General features: G+C 26.2%; 2 protein-coding genes across 3 annotated transcripts in view; one reads left to right on the top strand and one right to left on the bottom strand.

The window, feature by feature from the left end:
* Window positions 1-17,727, top strand: part of LOC135925358 (S-adenosylmethionine synthase-like) — a 112,811-nt gene that overhangs the window by 55,739 nt on the left and 39,345 nt on the right. The gene's annotated exons all lie outside the window — the stretch shown is intronic.
* Window positions 1,232-16,219, bottom strand: LOC135925347 (microtubule-associated protein RP/EB family member 1-like). Of its 2 annotated transcripts, XM_065460618.1 has the most exons (7): window positions 15,954-16,219; window positions 15,748-15,854; window positions 9,727-9,892; window positions 8,583-8,842; window positions 3,157-3,315; window positions 2,371-2,762; window positions 1,232-1,366 (listed from the first exon to the last, which is right to left on the bottom strand). In XM_065460618.1, the coding sequence occupies exons 1-6, from the start codon at window positions 16,114-16,116 to the stop codon at window positions 2,463-2,465; spliced, it is 1,155 nt and encodes a 384-aa protein (XP_065316690.1). In that variant the 5' UTR covers window positions 16,117-16,219; the 3' UTR covers window positions 1,232-1,366; window positions 2,371-2,462. The 2 variants fall into 2 exon arrangements, with proteins under 2 accessions (XP_065316690.1, XP_065316691.1); XM_065460619.1 differs by lacking the exon at window positions 2,371-2,762 and having other exon boundaries at window positions 15,954-16,215.

Raw genomic sequence — 17,727 nt, 5'->3', positions numbered from 1 at the left:
TAGATGAAAATAGATTAGTTATTCGAGATAGTTATTTAAGTTTCAAGGAATCATTTTAAATTTTAAAAATATGAAGAAGTTTATAACTTTAACCAATTTTTTATATTGAATTTTCTAAAATGCAATATTATGAAAAAGGTTATTAAAGAATTTGTACAAAATAAAAAAATAAATGGTTTATTAAAATATAAACAATCATTATTATATAATAAATATTAAATAATCATAAATGGTTTTAAAATCGAAAACATATTTTATTATATTTTAAAAAGAGATTATATCAAAAATATTATGAATATAAAATGCTAAAAATATATTAGCATGATATGAGAGATGGGTTTGGTATCTAACTATCCACAAAAATATTTTTATTGTACAATTATATAATTATAAATCTGATATGGAACATGGAAATTTACAAAAGTGATATTTTCTACATTTTAAAAAAAATTTAGATTATAAAAAATAACTAATGAAAGAATCGATAATATTTTAAAAAATATATCATATTCTAGACAAGTTATTTATATATATATATAATTAAGGTAAGCATATAATGTGATAGTGGATTTTATAATTATTATTATTATTTGTATTTTATATTTTCAAGCGCCCTAAAAATAAAATATAAAAAATTTTATTTTAAATTGCAAAACAGGAAAGGGAAAAAAAATTTAAGTCATATCATCATTTTGTGTTGGTATTAAGTATCAAATGGATAATTCTTAAAAATGGAATTAATTTTAAGTAAATACACAATAATTTAGAAAATGGTTGTAGTATAAAATAATAAGGAATTATCAAGTATTTTCTCCGCATCTGCAGTATATAATTATAGGTATATGTAGTACAATATTAATATTATAAACACAATTATCAAATTTTATATTTTTAAAATTGTATACAAAAAAAGGATGTAGTATAAATAATATGGTTATCTTAATACTTAACTACTTACTATCCACAAAATCGCCTATAATTAAAATATTATATTTCGGGTTAAAAATTTGATAGTGCTGGTTTTTTTATAATGGGGGGGAGGGGGGGGGGTTAGTTAGTCTATTTTTTAATGAGCATAATAATAGCAAAATATATCGTAGAAATTAATCAGGATTTTTTGCATTATAATTAGATTTAAAAATATATAATTTTAAAAAACAATAAAAATGAAAAATAAAATAAAATAAAAAAATTGTTATGAATTTGTGAATGAAAAAAAAGGAAAGATTAATTATGTAAAAGTAGACATATTGCGATATTTCATGGTTATTCAATCATCGTTATTTTCCAATTGATGGCTTTCGTTGTTAATAAGATCACCTCCGGCTTGTTCGACTGGTAAGGCATCGTTTAATAGATTATCGCTCTGGTAAAAATAATTAAATTAATAGGATTTGCTCGCATTGAGATAAAAGAAAAAGAAGTATTTTTTGGAAATATCCTGTAATATATAAGAAAGCAAGCATATTTTATAGCTTTTAACTAATTTTTATAATTATTCACATTCCTCTCTTTACTAAAAGATTTTAGCAATTTGATCAATCCAGCTACCTTTCTCTCTATAAAACATTATATATTAAAAATAATAACTTCGAACTCTGACTATTACTTCCCAACTTAAAGCAAATAACATATTTATTTTTAAAAGCGAACACATGCATAAAACTAGCAAAATTACAGAATAAACTTAAATGTAATTTCAGTATTTGAATGTAATATATGGAATTAGCAGAATATCAATACAATATTTATTTTAAATTCATAGTATTATAAAAGTATATACATAATTCTTTAAAAAACATAATATAAAAGAAAAGACTCCCAAAATGTTGTTAATTTATAATAAAAAATGGTAGTATTATAAAAGGCGTAATATTACATTTAGATTTATTTATTAACCTAAATAATCAGATAGACTCCAATTTTACCCTAGTCTAAAGTACACTACAACAAGAGACAAACTACATACAATATCATTCGACAATGCACTTCTTTGAAGAAGAGAATTTAAAAAAATTAAGCAACACTAAAAAATATATTATATAATTAAAAACATAATTAGACATTAAGCCCGCATACATATAAAAGCTTAATTTTTAGAATCTTTCATTTGATACTCCATAAAACAAATACAAAGATGTAGCGACGGGTATTATTTATATGGCTTGTTTTTCTTTTCATATCAAAATAAAAATTTTTATACTGTTTTACAAGATATGAAAAAACGATTATTTGAATCATGTTAAATCTTCCAAAAGCACATCATGCATGACTGTCAGAAAATAAAAAGCTGCGCAAAAAAAATCACGGAATGACAAGATTAGAGTATCCAAAATTAAATATAATTTTCTATAACGTATTTTTTCTTACTCGAAATGAGAAGAGCACGAAGGAAGCGTAGTTGGAGCAAAGAATATTCGCGAATATGATAAATTAATGAATAAATAAAAAATAACAAAATTTCATCTCTTTTCAAAATAAAAGCTATCAATCAATTGTTTTTCGTAAGAATCGAATTCGTTAAGCCCCTCCTCTTCTTCCTGATTCTCTTCATATTTATCGTGATGATCCTCTTTCTCGAAGGTTTGGTTGGTAGTAGTACTGTTCCCATTTTTAGATATTAACGATGATTGGGTAGTAGCACCATTTTTTCCGCCGTCGTTAATCAAATCGTGATCAGAATTTTGGGCGGCGTTCGAATCATGATTGGGATAAGAACTATTATTGTTATTGGAAATTTCATCGGGTATCTCAAAGCCTTCCTTTAAAAAAAAATCGCGCAAAGTATGGGGGTGGGGGCATGATTCAAAATTTTTTTTAAATTTTAATGTAATATTTATGAATGAATCGAGGATTCGAATACAAATAATGAATAATAATAAATAATATATATTTTATATTAGCTAATACTAATTCTTTCTCAATCAATTATGATTCGCCTGGATGACTTATATTCATCCACATTAAAAATGTTATATTTAAGGAATACGTTAAAGGTCGAGTCCTAGGTTTGGTTATGAACACCGTGATTACATCCTAAAATCCTGCCGAACCAGATGAAAATAGTTACATTAAAAAAAATTGGAGCTAATGAAAAGTAAATGTTTTTTAAAAATAACTTGAATTAAAGTTTGGAAAAAAATATTTAATATTTACCTCGGTGGAGTAAATGATTGAAAGTACTTTCTCCAAATTGGAGTCTATTACTCCTTTGACTTCCAATTCCTGGCAATACATTTCGATGCTCCTCAATTTTGAGTAATAAAAGTTTCTTTCGATATCGGTCTCTTCTAGCATCCTGGTCAATTGTTCGATCTAATTTTCATAGAATAAATTTATTTATTTATTTTTTAAAAAAGGTTACCACTTATTTTTCGGGGTAAAGATCAGGGATGTGAAACCGGGACCCCCCGGAACCCTCGTATTTTGGCTGAACCTCGAACCCGGACCCTTTTAAAAAGTGGAGGGTCCAAGGGTTCAGGGTGTTATAAAAAAAATTTTAATGATAAATTTTTTTTAAAAAAATTAATATAAAATTTTTATAATTTTATTAATTTTTGATACTATAAAATTTTTATAATTTTTTTCGTGGAATCATTTATTTTATCTTCGCGTTTTTCTTTCCTTTTTCTTCCTGGACTTCATTTCATTTTATTTAGATATTGATACCATAAATTACCTTTCAATATTATTGAGGATTCAGGTTTAAAAACAATTATTGAATCTATTAGTAAGGCAATTGGAACATCAATTAACCGCTATAAATTTAAGGATTAAGTGGTTAATGAATAGAAAAAAATACAAGCAAAAATAATAAAAGAAAACAAAAAACAAATTAATTTCATTAAAAATTGATTCCGCCCAAAGATTATGGAGAAATATTGTAGGAATAAATATACAGTATTTAAAAGGAAATAATACAATATTAAGAAATTTAGCTATGAAGGAGATTAAAGAGAGTTCAACTTCTGAAAATATAAAAAGAATGATATTAGAAACATTAAATAAATTTCATATTCCTATAAGTATAACGTTTATACAATTACTACGGATAATGGTGCTAATCTAGAAAATCAATCAAATTATTAAATGAATGTTCACTGGAAGAAATTGATGATATAGATGATGATGATAATTATGAGGACATCAGTGAAATTGATTTACAGGAAATAACAAAAGATTTCTCCACAAAAATATACTGTATCAGATGTGCAGCCCATATGCTACAATTGGCTATTAATGATTCTCTAAAAAATAGTCACTTTAAAACTATAATTGATAAATCAAGGGATGTTGTAAAATATTTAAGAACTCCCACAATTGTAAGAATATTAAAATCTATGAAAAGGAAAATGGCAATTTTAGATTGCACAACACGTTGGTCCTCTATTTGTATGATGCTAGAGCGATTAATAAGTTTGAAAGATTTCTGTAATTATTTTATCATAGGAGCATGTGAAGTCATATTGTCGGAAGATGATTGGAATCAAATAAAAGACCTTATTAGTGTGTTGGTTGCTTTAAAAATAACTACATTAAGATTGCAAGCAGAACAGTTATGCTTATCGGATATTTATGGCATATGGATAAGATGTCGATTAGAGTTAGAGAGATTTACAAGTTCTTTTTCATATGAAGTATTAGAAAATATGAAAATTAGAGAACTATATTTACAAAATAGTGTTGTATATGCTTCAATATATTTAGACCCTCGATATCAGGTTTTATTAAGTATTGAGCAAAAACAAATGGCTATAGACCATCTTGAGGATGTATGGCTTACCCAAAACTCTATTATTTACAATATATTGGAGGCTAAAACAATATCTACTGGTTGTAGCGATAAGAATAATAATGATAACAATATTGATGATCTGGAAATTTTACTATTAGCCCTTTCGCGCCCATGGATAACTTTTGGAATCATAATTTTTCAATAGTAATTTATATGCATTAAAAATGGCCACTGATAACTTTTGAAATCAAATTTTTAATTTTTAATATTTGCTCTTTCGTATTTTATCAGTATCACTAACTCTTTTGTTTCATATGTTATTATATCATATTATAGTTTTAAAAAATCAATTTTTTCTTACCATTTTTGCGCCAAAATTTTAATTCATTTTTCGGTTATCAAAACTTGCTAAAAATATACGTAATAATTTTATTATTAATATATATATATATATATTAATATTTTTATATAAAAATTATCATCTTTTTAAACATTTTAAGTGCTGGAATTTGAGCATAATGACATTTGGCATCAATGGTCATTTCTTATGCACTAAAATATTTTTATATCAATAAATGGGAATTTTAGTCAAATTATTTAGGGTATTTAGATTTAGGGTTAAAACGGAAGTGGGGGGGGGGGGGTAATCATATTATTTTGATAATAGTTAACTCTATTGATTATTTAATGTCTAATAGTTTTCTTGGATATAGGGAGAGGTCCTAATAAATATTTTATATATACATGTAATAATATGAGATACTTTTTAATCACTATGCATTTAGATATGACTACACTTATCCCCGAGGGTGATATTTCTGAAGCTGATATAGAGAGCTCAGATGAAGACGACAATTATTATCCTATGCTAGGAGATGATTTGCCAACCTCATCTTATATTACAAATAAACTAGGTCTTGAATTGGAGGATATAATCGAAGATACTACTATAACTAAAATAAAAGATAACCCTCTTTGGTCTAAGAAAGACATTGGAAATATGAATACATAATTTACTCCTATGGTGGAAATTCCTGAACCAGATTCAACTTCTCTAACCTATATTCGTAAATTTTTATACAACCAAATGATCAGCAATTTTGTATCAGAAACAAATATTTATTCCTTCCAATGTTGTGGAAAATCTATAAATACTGATAGGAATGAAATTGAAAAATTTATTGTAATACATTTGTATACTAGCTTAGATAAGATGCCTTCTATACGGCAGTATTGGTTGGTTGAGACATCTATTCCACAAGTATCAGAAACTATGTCCTGCAATCGTTTTCTTTTGATCCGAAAATTTTTCCATATTAATATAACAAAAACATGGTTAACAGAGAAGATAAAGGTTACGACAATGACATTATTGGTATTTAAATCTCAAATAGCAAAAGGGCTGATGTTAGCAGGAAAGGATAATAACAAGAAGACTGGAAGACCTTCCAGTATAGTTGTAAAGAGAAGAAAAGCCATAAATATTGTCCCCATATCGGATATAAGATATGACCAAGTAGGTCATTTCCCAAAGCCCGTAACAATTAAACAAAGGTGCTAGTATTGCGTATATGCATATTCAAGAATTATGTGTCAAAAGTATAATATGTTTAAATAATAAACGAAATTGTTATTTGTCATATCATATGAAATAAAATATTTTTTAAAATGAACTTGCATTTTGCCCATTGATGACATTTGGAATCATTGAATATTTTTTGATAGATATACTCGAAATAAATTTTTTTGATAAGAATGTGTTATTTGTGTCTATAATAAGTATCTCTTAAAAATAAAAAAATTTTTCATCGAGGGAAAAAAAGTCGGGCGCGAAAGGGTTAGATAGAGAAAAAAAAATTAAATTATCATCTGATAGAAAGGAGCAAAAAATATCTACTATATCTTTAATAGAAAAGTTCTCCAATAGTTGAGAATAAATAAACATACAAATATTTTAAAATTCTGGGAGGAAAATTCTTCAATATATCCAGAATTATATACTTTGTCTAGAATCGTCATGGCTGTACCGGCGACACAAGTACAATAATTTATGTATTATAAAAATCACTATCTATTTTAGGTAAGCGTAGTACGTGGATTTTCATTGTTGAAATATATTTTGTCTAAATTTACGTGGAAATCTGAAGGATGTTATTTTAGAAGATATCATAGTTGTGCGATTGAATAAAATATTTAAAATATAAATTATATGAATGTGTATATATTGAAGTATAATAGAAAATGAATGAAAAAGAAGTCTTATTTTGAGTCATTATTTTTATGTTCCCTGAACCTGGACTTGAACCCTTGACCTGGGTCCTTTTTAAATTTATTACTGGACCCGAACCCGGACCCTTTTTTGTCCAAGGGTTCACATCCCTGGTTAAGACTATAGTTAGGTAATGGCTAAATATCGGCTAATACGGCTATATCTTCAGGCGCTTTAACATAAAGGCGTTTTAACTTATATTAGTTTCTTCCAAATTTAAGCCTCTTTTAAAAAAACCCCAAAGCCAAAATAATAGTTTTCGGCTAAAAACTTGGTATAGCCGATTTTTTAGCCGGCTAAAAATTGGCTTAAACTGCTAAAAATATAGTAATTACCCAATTATAGTCAAGACTCATATAATCCAAAAAATAATCGTGGAAATAAATATCTAAAGTGCATAGTGTTGTTAACTGGCTAAGGAAAGTCAATAAAGACATGACTAGAATAGTTTCTAGTCAAAAAATTTGATTCCAATTTGAGCTGACTCCTGAGTCAACTCGTAGTTCGATTTTTTTTATAGAAATTAATATTTCTAATATATTTAGAATAACTTCGTGTATTATATATGCGTAATCTATTATATTTTATTTGTTACAAAAATTATGTGATAAGGAATCGAAGATAGTAAGATTTAGACGTTTTCTTTCATTTAAAATGAAGACGACATTTAAAAAATTCTCGTTGCTTGACAAATAAGCATCCATAAGTTTTTGGCTACTTCTTGCCATTCGCCTTCCCTTAATCTTCTAGAAATGTCTTTCCTTCTTATTATTTTTTTATCGTAATCGCGATGCGGTTTCTAGTTTAAAAATTGACTCCGATTTAAACCGACCGGTATAAAATTAATATTTTTTCAAACTATGAATCAGGCCAATATTTTATTATTTGTTTTTTTTAAACCAATTACCCGGCCAGCGATACGGGTATGTCGGACTAGACCTGTTTAGCCAGGTCGCATCAGACCAGTTCGGATCAAATAGAACTGGATCTGACTGGAATATGTAGAATCGGTCTTGGGCTGGCCATGCAAAACTTAACAAATATAGAAAGAAATTAATATATTTATAAAATTAAGGTAAAAGTTAAATTAAGTTTTAATAAAAAGTTTGATCAATTTAGGCCCAAATAAACTAAAAATCTACAAGAGATGACTTGAATTCACGAGCCAGGTGTGCTAGTAGCCTTAGTGGCAAACTCGCGATATTTATTTAATTATTAAAAAGAGCATTATTAATGTAAACTAGAGGTGTGCAAAGCCCAACCCGACATTTGAATTTTTTTATTTGAGCAGAGCCGGGCAAAAAAATTATTGGACTAGATTATTGGTGAATTCTGATATTTGATACAAGTGATAATCCAGAAAGTGCAGTGCTTTTAATTTAACCACTGGGCAACATTAGTAAAAAAAAGAAACCTACTGAGCTGGGTACAAATTTGGTCAGGCCAGGCAAAAGCTAAATTCCAACCAAACCAGACCCCTAAAAATTTTGCTAATTGCTAACCTCTACGCTAAATAAATTTATATTAATATACTCTTAAATATAAAATTTTGTGGTAAAATATAATATTTAACATTACCTCTTTTTTATATTCAGACATCTGTTGACTACTTCCGTTCACGTTGTTCCCCCCGATGTTTCCATTGTTCGCAATTTTATTGCCCAAAACATTATTGGAAATATTGGGAACTACCTTAGGTGTCCTGGCCCCTTGTGGAGTATTATTAATGGGGCTTATGTGCGTTTTAGGAGAAATCTTTTTGGGAGCGGGAGCGTGATGCAAATTGTTGCTCGAATTATTTGAGTAAGATGATTTTGGAGCGCTTGATACCTTTGAGGCTTTTTTTAAAATGTGTAACTTATCTAATATTTAGCTCAGTATTTATAAATTATACCATTTATGGCTCGATTGCGAAGCGAAATTCGGCATCGCTTGAGCGAAACGCGCTTATTATAAATGCAAATACACTTAAAAAATAAACATGCGGCCTTTTTTAGATAAGCGCGGAATCTGGTAGTCCTACTTCAGATCCGACCAAATCGGTCAAATGTTCAATATTTTCGAACTCGGCACAATAGGACCTCATTTAAAAAATTAGCCGGTTTCAGACAAAGGTTATATCGAGCCGAATTTGGAAATCAGCAAAAAATTTAATTATTTTACTTTTCAATTTATTTTAAGTTACAATTCAATTTGGTATATAGTATACTATGAGATCATTTAACGATGATGGTTATAATAGTTAATACTATCATAACATGAAATGGAACATGAGGAGATAAAAATTTAATATAAAGGTCAAATGAAAGAACAAAATAAAATGTGTTTAAATTAGCTAAATCGTCATATATCTTTTTATATATTAATTTTTAAAAAAAAAGATTTAAAATTTATCATAGAATGTGAAACTTGAATATATATTTTATTTTTTATTATCTCTATTATAATTCTTGTGTAATGATCAGATCTTATTTCTAGATTTGTCTTGTAAAATTAAAAAGGTAATTAATTTTTTTTTAAAAAAAATATTTAATTGCATTCAGCGTTAATTTACGAAATTTATAACATAAAATTGTGTATTTTTTTACGCAATGGAAATATGTTTGGCGAATAAAAAAATGGAAAAAAAATTACATATTTTTTTTATTCTAGCCGCTTATTAGAATAACAATTTATACCATATATTTTTTAAAAGTCATTAAAGTTTCATTTTTAGTTATACTCATATTAAGGGAGGACGGTGGGAGATCGACGCCATCCCGAGCGGAGAACGCGTCATATCCATTGTGATCTCCGTTGTAATTGACGTCGAAAAATTTCTTGAACCATTGTACAAATTCGAAATTATCTTGAAATCGGCCCTTAACTAATTTGTCCACTGGTATGATCTAAATAATAGGGTAAAATTTTAGAAATCGTAAATAATACTTAATATGAAAGCCACGATTGATTCGGTTAGATTTGCATTTTTATGTGATAAGACCAAAATCGAATAAAATAATCATGATCATATCAAGAATAGAGATTATTCTTTTTCCAACAATTTTTTTTACTCGTGTAGAATGGGTTTTTAAGATTAAGGGGAGGAAGGAGGTAAATTCAATTCTTGGCGTAATCAATCTGGTTTAATTTGAGTTAACATAAAAAAATTGAGAGATTTTATATAATTCAATAAAAAAAAAAGTTTACATAATGTTTCTAATAATTACTCATTTATTTTTTGTCAATGTTAACAGCCTTGTAAAAACTTTGACCGAAAATATTTCTTCTTTGAAAATTAGTGATTAGATTACTCCAATACTCAGCTGAGAAAAGAGAATGGTTTAAGTTTGGAAGAATAACGGCTGTTTAATTTTTTTCCCCCGTTTTGATAAAAAAATGGCTTGTTTAGGAAAGGACCTTACTCTTAAGTTGCCACTGCGAATAAATGAATAAACAATGGCTGAATCGAATAAATAATTTAAAGATACAACATTTGACATTGTTTTATAACCCCCCCCCCCTTCTCCTCATAAAAAAAAAAGTTTACTTCAAGTAAAATAAAAAAGTTTATAGTCAAGGCGAGTATATTTAAAATAAGAGTCATCTCATCACATTCATAGGAAAATTATGTTTCATTTTCAATAAAGAAAAAAAATAATAATAAAAAGGAAAATAAAATAATTTTTTTATGTAATTATTTCGTTAAAGTTTCTATTATAAGTGTATAAGGAGAAGGAAAAGAGATGTCATAGAATAAATAAATGAAGAAGATCATCTTTCGAAAAATAATAAGATTTGAATATAACAGGAGTAAAATAGAGAATTTATAATAATTTTAATTTCCTTGTGCAAGCCTGCCTATACGGCACTCCAGGAGTAAAATAGGGAATTTATATAAATTTTGATTTTCTTGGCAAGCCTACATGGCGTAGTTTCTTTTAATTTTCTATCACGTTTAATTCCTCATTTAAAAAAATTCTACCTAACAAAATCTTTTTAGCCTATACTAAAAATCAATTAAGTATCCAAATTAAGCCGACCTAAGACACAGGACTTATTTTTGATACTTAATGGTGTTTAGCCAGGAATTATTTTTGAAAGCCGAGAAAAATATTGATATTTTTGCCAGCTCTACATAATGTATTTCTATTTTATCGATTGCATTTTGAAATTATATTTTAAAAAAATATAAAATAATGCATTTTTAAAAAAAAACTAATTACCACTATTTAAATTTAGTTGTTATATATATTTATTTTATTTTTTAAATTATTTTCATCATATAAATTTAATTTAAGTTGATTGTGATAGCGATTCGATGATAAAATTATAATAATATTGATATTATTTTAGCTATTCCATATGTTTCAGTTTACGCCAAATTATTAGTGTTTTATCTACTATCTCTACTCATTTTTTATATTATAATTTATAGTGCTCTCAAACTGGCATAAAACTTTGTCAGCTGGGAAGCGCCAGAAAAGCAAGCTGTAACGGAGGAAGAGTTTTTGGAGGTAGGAGTAAGCACGGGAGAACTGGCAGAATTGTTTGGATTATAGAATATAGACCCTTCCTTACCTCCTCTAATAAGGAACGTTGGAGTGGGGAAGGGTGGAGATGTTGTAATAAGAGTTTTTTTTATTTATTATTGTAAAATTTAATACATGTTTGGTTTTGTGAAATTATTTTTTTTACGCGGATTAATTATTTTGTAAACTACGCGTATTTTTTTGACTTTGAAAAAAGAGACTCATCATGAGTCAGTTTTTATAATATATTTTGAAAAAGAAAAAAAAATAAAGAATTTGAAAATTTAAATATTTTTGTTTAACATTTTTTTTGGAAGTTAAGAATTTATATTAAGAATTCATAATACTCGAAGAGAAGTAATTCAGTAAATCGGCGCAACAGCAATTCTCAATATAAATTCTAAACTTCCAAAAAATAATATTAAACAAAAATATTTAGATTTTCTAATTTTTTTATCTAAATATTTTTGTTTAATTTTTTTTTTGAAAGTTAAGAATTACTCGGAGAGAAGTAATTTCAGTAAATGGGCACAACAGCAAAGTTAATTATTTTGTAACCTACGCGTATTTTTTTGACTTTGAAAAAGGAAACTCAAAAATAATTGATCCGCGCAAAAAAAATAATTTCACAAATAACCAAAATATGTATTAAATTTTACAATTATAAATAAATAAAAAAACTCTTTATTACAACATTTTATATGATTTTTTAGTTTTTGTATGATGGAATTTATGTTTCTAAAAATGCAAATTATATCAAAACATTAGCCAGTAAAATATTACATAAAGCCATTCAGCCAAAAAATGTCTCTTTTGGCAAAAATCTTGGCTGAAACATTGGTTTAGCAGGTTTTATTTGCAAATAGGCCAAATAGAGGTTTTTAATAACGCCATGGAACGATTAAATGACTTTAAAAAAAATTCTTTATGAATTTTTATAAAATCGCCTAATTTAAATATGCATACTGATTAAGGCTTTTAATAAAACGTTTAAAAAAATTTTAATTTTAATTTGGAGGCGGTATATCATTTCATAAATACAGAAACTCCATTTTATTAAATTTTAAGATAAAATATAGACCTGCAAAACCGGTGACTAATTTTTTTGATCGATCAAGCTATATTGATATCAATATTATAAAAAAAAATTGATCAGATCCGGTTAGGTAGTCCGGGATAAAAAATATAGGCGGAATCCGGTCCGATCGCGATATATTTTCTGGGCCAGTCCCGGTTTTTCGGGCAGGGTCCTATGTGTAACAATGACTACTCAATATAAAATATATTTAAACGAGATAACACGATTCTGACCACATTCGACAATATAATAGTTAGAGAGAGGGGGACACATGGTGTGAGATGATCGAATTATGAATGATACCCATATTCACAGTACAAAAATACATATTTTGTATATTTCGCCGTTGCGCGAACTGTGAATGAGGGATGAGCTATTTACAGTTATATTATGGGGTATTATAAAAGTTAACACTTAAAAATCGATAAATTGTAAAAATTTAGGCTTGATAAAAAAAAATCTTTTTTTAAAAAAAAAGAAATTAAAATTAAACCCTAGACAAGTGTTCCTCCTTTTTTGAAACAAATGATGGAAAATATAGAGAAATACATGATATTAGAATATATGACCAACATTTTACATTTTAGTTAAAAAAATTGCGTGTAGCTAATGAATAAATCTTGAAAAATAGAAGTAGCTATTCTATGTTCTATGGGAAATAAAACGGTGGGAAATAAAACGGTGAGAAATAAAAAAATATTTTTTTGAGATATAGTTGAAAATAATATGGGGGCAAATTTTAATATATAACGCATAGTTTACAAGGGAATTTCACTTAAAATCTTGTAAAGATAGAACAAATTTCATAAATTTAAGTTAAAATATATAGACTTAATTCTGTATTTCTAAAGATAGAATAAAATCAAATTTTAAATTGACTGATAAGCAATTTTTTTTCCTTAAAATTCATCTAAAAAAATTAATTTTACCAAATAATTTCTCATATTTTATTAATTAATTTATAAAATTAACATAAAAATATGGTACAGTTCGGGGTATAGAACCAAGTGTTGTTAAGCTGCTCGATTTTTAAAAGTGGCTAACCCATTATTTTAGCAAACAATATTATGCAAGCGTGGAGATTTTGCTCATAGATGGCAGAAAGATTTGGACATCTATTGAGGCTTATGTAATATTATTTTGGTGAAAATCTTAATTTAAAATCAACTAAATCGAGCCGTTTAACAACATTTTTGAACCAATATGCCAGTAGCATCGTTATGAGGTAAAGTCCCTTAAAAAAATTTGAGTTTTTTTTAGATGTGATCCTTTTTTGTAAATTTTAGGTAGAGTTACTTTTTTTAAATGTAGATAGAATTTTCTCCTTTTTTGTTCATTTTAAATAGAATCTTACTTTTCAGCTTATGTTAGAAATTTTTAGAAAATCTTCAGTTGAATAAGCTAGTAACTTACTTCATTATGTATAATAGTTTAGTTCCATTCTGGTTTTTAGTTAAACTATCTAGTTCCGTTCTAGTTATTTTTGAATAAATTTATATCAGTTTGTTTCAGATTAGAAATTCATATCGGCTTTTTTTTTAAATTAATTATAAAATATATTTTGTATTGGCCCATAATAATATATTTAAAAAATTTTTTGAATAAATATTAAATAAAAATTAAAGAAAATAAATTACTTTATTTCAGGGACGAGAACCCGAACCCAAACCCTCAATGTTTTGCTGAACTCAAACCCAAACCCTTTTTTAAATTTAGGGTTCAAGCTTTTTTTTTAAATTTTATAATATTTATATTTTAATTTTAAAAAACATTTTTGGATCATTTTTTCGTGTAATTATTTTTGTTATATATAGTAAATTTTTAAATTGTATTGTAGTATTATAATTATGATGATAAATTATTTTTATGGTGATACTAATTAAAATAAATTTTTTTTAAAAAAATGATGTTTAATAAGTCATTATTTTTCTGGTCTCCGAACCCTGTACCCACTTGAACCCTAACCAGGTTCAGAGATTTTTCACTGAACCCAAACCCGAACACATTTTTTTAGAAGGAGGGTTCTCATTACTGCTTTATTTTATTATAAAACTTATATAACATAAAAAATTAAGTGACATATAATCACATATAAATCTATACTTTTATACTTAAGATTATGCTAATCATTTATAATAAATAAATTAAATATATTTTTAAAATAGTTCTTAGTATTTTAAATGGTTGAGTTAGCTCTACTTTAGAGATTTTATAATAATGGTTTGGTTATGGTTCGAATAATCATAATGGTTCATCAAGACTTTCCATGACACCTGATACAATTCTTAAAGATAATTTTTATATAATATGAAAAAATTAAAGATTCTAATATAAAATTTATCAATTTATTGGAAAAAACATTATTTTTACATAATTATTGTTTTTTTGGAATAATTGTTCTAAACATTTTTTCCCATTTAATTGGTAAAATTATGACAACAATCATATCAATGAGTGTTTACTATTCTATTTATAGAAAATTAATTTAAAAACAACTATATTAGAATTTAAACCTAGAGATACCAGAAAAATTAAATCTTTTTATTTTTAAAGTTAATTGTCCTAACTAGTTTTGTTAAAAATCTCAACATAACCAATTTTTAAAAGATAGCTAGATAAATCAATGTTTTAGTTTAGCAAAAATCTTGAGGTTTAGGTAATATTAGTTTAGCTAAATTTGATATAACCATTTTTTATAAACCCCAAAATTAAAGTAATTGTCAACACTATCTTACCAAAAAAAAATCAATTTTTCAAAAAATAGATTTATAATGATATAATTTCAACTAAAAATATATTAAATTATAAAAAATATATCATTAAGTTTTTTATAAATTTTAAGAAGAAGAAGTATACCTTAACATATTAATATAAAAAAAATATTCAAATTAATGTAAATATTTTTTAAAAAACCTCCATAAAATATATTTTAGTGCAACTGATAATTAAAAAACAAAACTAAATGAATAAAATTAAGAAAATATTGTAATAATACAACAAAATCAATTAAAATAGTTATACATTATTAAAACATGAAACTACATAAAAATATTTCTCTAATTAAGAATTTTTAATTTTGTGCTGATTATAATAAAAATTTATCCAAACTATGAAATCATTTGTATATAAATATTAGTTATATATAGATGTAAACCTTGTCAACATTTAACTTTTTAAAAGCTGCTTGTAATTGTTTAAAATTTTGGATATATTCATGCTCTAAAGCAGCAGTAAATTTAACCTTTTTCAGATTGATAGAACCTATATTATGAAACAAAAATAATATTTAATAATACAAAATAAAGGTGTAATTTTCTAATTAACAAAATTTTACTTGATATATTCTAAATAAAGTTAAACCTGGGAAAAGCATATCAATAAAATTACAATACGCTGTAGCACTGCAGAGCTGCTCTATTTTTATAAAATGGCTTTGTATGCATTCATTGACCCAAGTAAGCATTTCATGTCTACTTAAATTGTCTGTGGTACAACTAGTCGCATAAACATTAATTGCTGTCATTGAATTAAGAAATAGAAATTTTGAATATATTTAATTATCGCAAAAAGGTATTCCGCTATAATATTTATTGGTAAGAAATGTGATTTCACACCGCAAATCGATTGGTCTATTTTAAAAATTAAAGAAAAATTTTAAAGCTCGAGGTAGTAAGGTAACATAATTCTAAAAATATATTATTCAATTTTATTTATTTACAGTTTATATAATTTACATATATGTGAAGTATAAAGAATTATTTGCAAATAAATAAATGGTTCGCGATATTGGTAATATTAATTAAATATATATGTACATCTACAATTAAGTTATAATAAGATAAGCTCTTTTGTATGTTTCTTATGGGAAGTAAATTGTTGCATATGGTGTCTATTTTTTTATAAAATACAAATATTAAACAAAAATATTATTTTTTTAAATCCTACATTTTAATCAAAATAATTTAACTTTAATTCAAACCACTATTTTTAATGCCCATGCCCAATATTGTTAATTTTGTAAATATTTTTTAAATAATATAGGTTTTAGTGCCATGTTATATCATGTATTATTAATGTTTACCCCATATTCTAAGCTGAATATGGATAGCCATTTTAAATTGCTTACACGAATACCGTATGGCAGCGGCAATGCCAGCTCTTGGGTTTCATATTTCAATCGAAATGTATCTAAACTATGTATTACACAGTGTATGTAAAAAAAAATTCAATGAAAATGCATGTATATGTTAAGGCGAATTTATCCTATATGTTTATAAAATATAAAAGATATATTTTTAAAAAAATAAATGTATATAAAAAAGATCATGGTATAAAAATACAGCAACTTATTTAAACCTGTTTACATAAAAAAGAAAACGTAGGGATATATATTTTAAGCTTACACTCCTATTTCATTCGGAATTACTAGCCCATCTTTGACATTTGGATGATTGGATATACTTGGTGGGTAGTCCACAAAACTATTAGTTACACGTTTCTTTAAGCCTATTAGAAATCTTGGAACTATGAAAGATAAAGATAATATTAATATCATTATAAAAATTATCTTAACTAAGATTTATATGATAAAAATGGCACATAAAAATCATAGCGCAACTAATGGTGGGGAGGGGGATCTTGAAAATATATCAGTCTTCGAAAAAATTATTTTAAACTAATTATGATTATCTCCATAGCATAGACTTATGATATAGATAACTGATCCTTAAGAACCTATGCCTTATTCAGCTTCCTTCACCTAAAAAGTGGGAAACTAAAATTATTTAAAAAGGAATCACAACCACAGTTTTAAAAACTACTCCCTTTCCTATGGGAAGGGGAGTGATATGCCTATTAAAAGTGACGTATATTAGAATCAACTATATGTGCCATTTTGGTGTGCACTTTTTATTCTAAAAAATTATTATAATTTATCATACTATATTTTTTAGAATTTAAAAAGAAAATTTTTTAGCGATGAATGTTATTTAGTGTGCATCCCAAAATAACTTCTATAGTTGATTACGACCCACTCAAGGAAATTATTTTTAATCAGATGATCTGTCAGATTTGTCAAGTTATTAAAAAATATGATCATATTATATTAAGAACCTTCTTTAATATATCTTACCCT

Source organism: Gordionus sp. m RMFG-2023, chromosome 2 (assembly GCF_954871325.1).
Source record: "Gordionus sp. m RMFG-2023 chromosome 2, tfGorSpeb1-WG-v2, whole genome shotgun sequence".
NCBI lineage: Eukaryota > Metazoa > Nematomorpha > Gordioida > Chordodea > Parachordodidae > Gordionus > Gordionus sp. m RMFG-2023.
This window is presented reverse-complemented; position numbering and strand designations above follow the sequence as displayed.

Excerpts from the sequence above, each read along its gene's own strand:
- LOC135925347 (XM_065460618.1), bottom strand. The coding sequence starts at position 16,116 with ATGACAGCAATTAATGTTTATGCGACTAGTTGTACCACAGACAATTTA. Across the intron at positions 9,893-15,747 it reads AAAAGTTAAATGTTGACAAG|ATCATACCAGTGGACAAATT; the intron begins GTTTACATCTAT and ends CCTATTATTTAG. Across the intron at positions 2,763-3,156 it reads CAATCATTTACTCCACCGAG|GAAGGCTTTGAGATACCCGA; the intron begins GTAAATATTAAA and ends TTTTTTTTAAAG.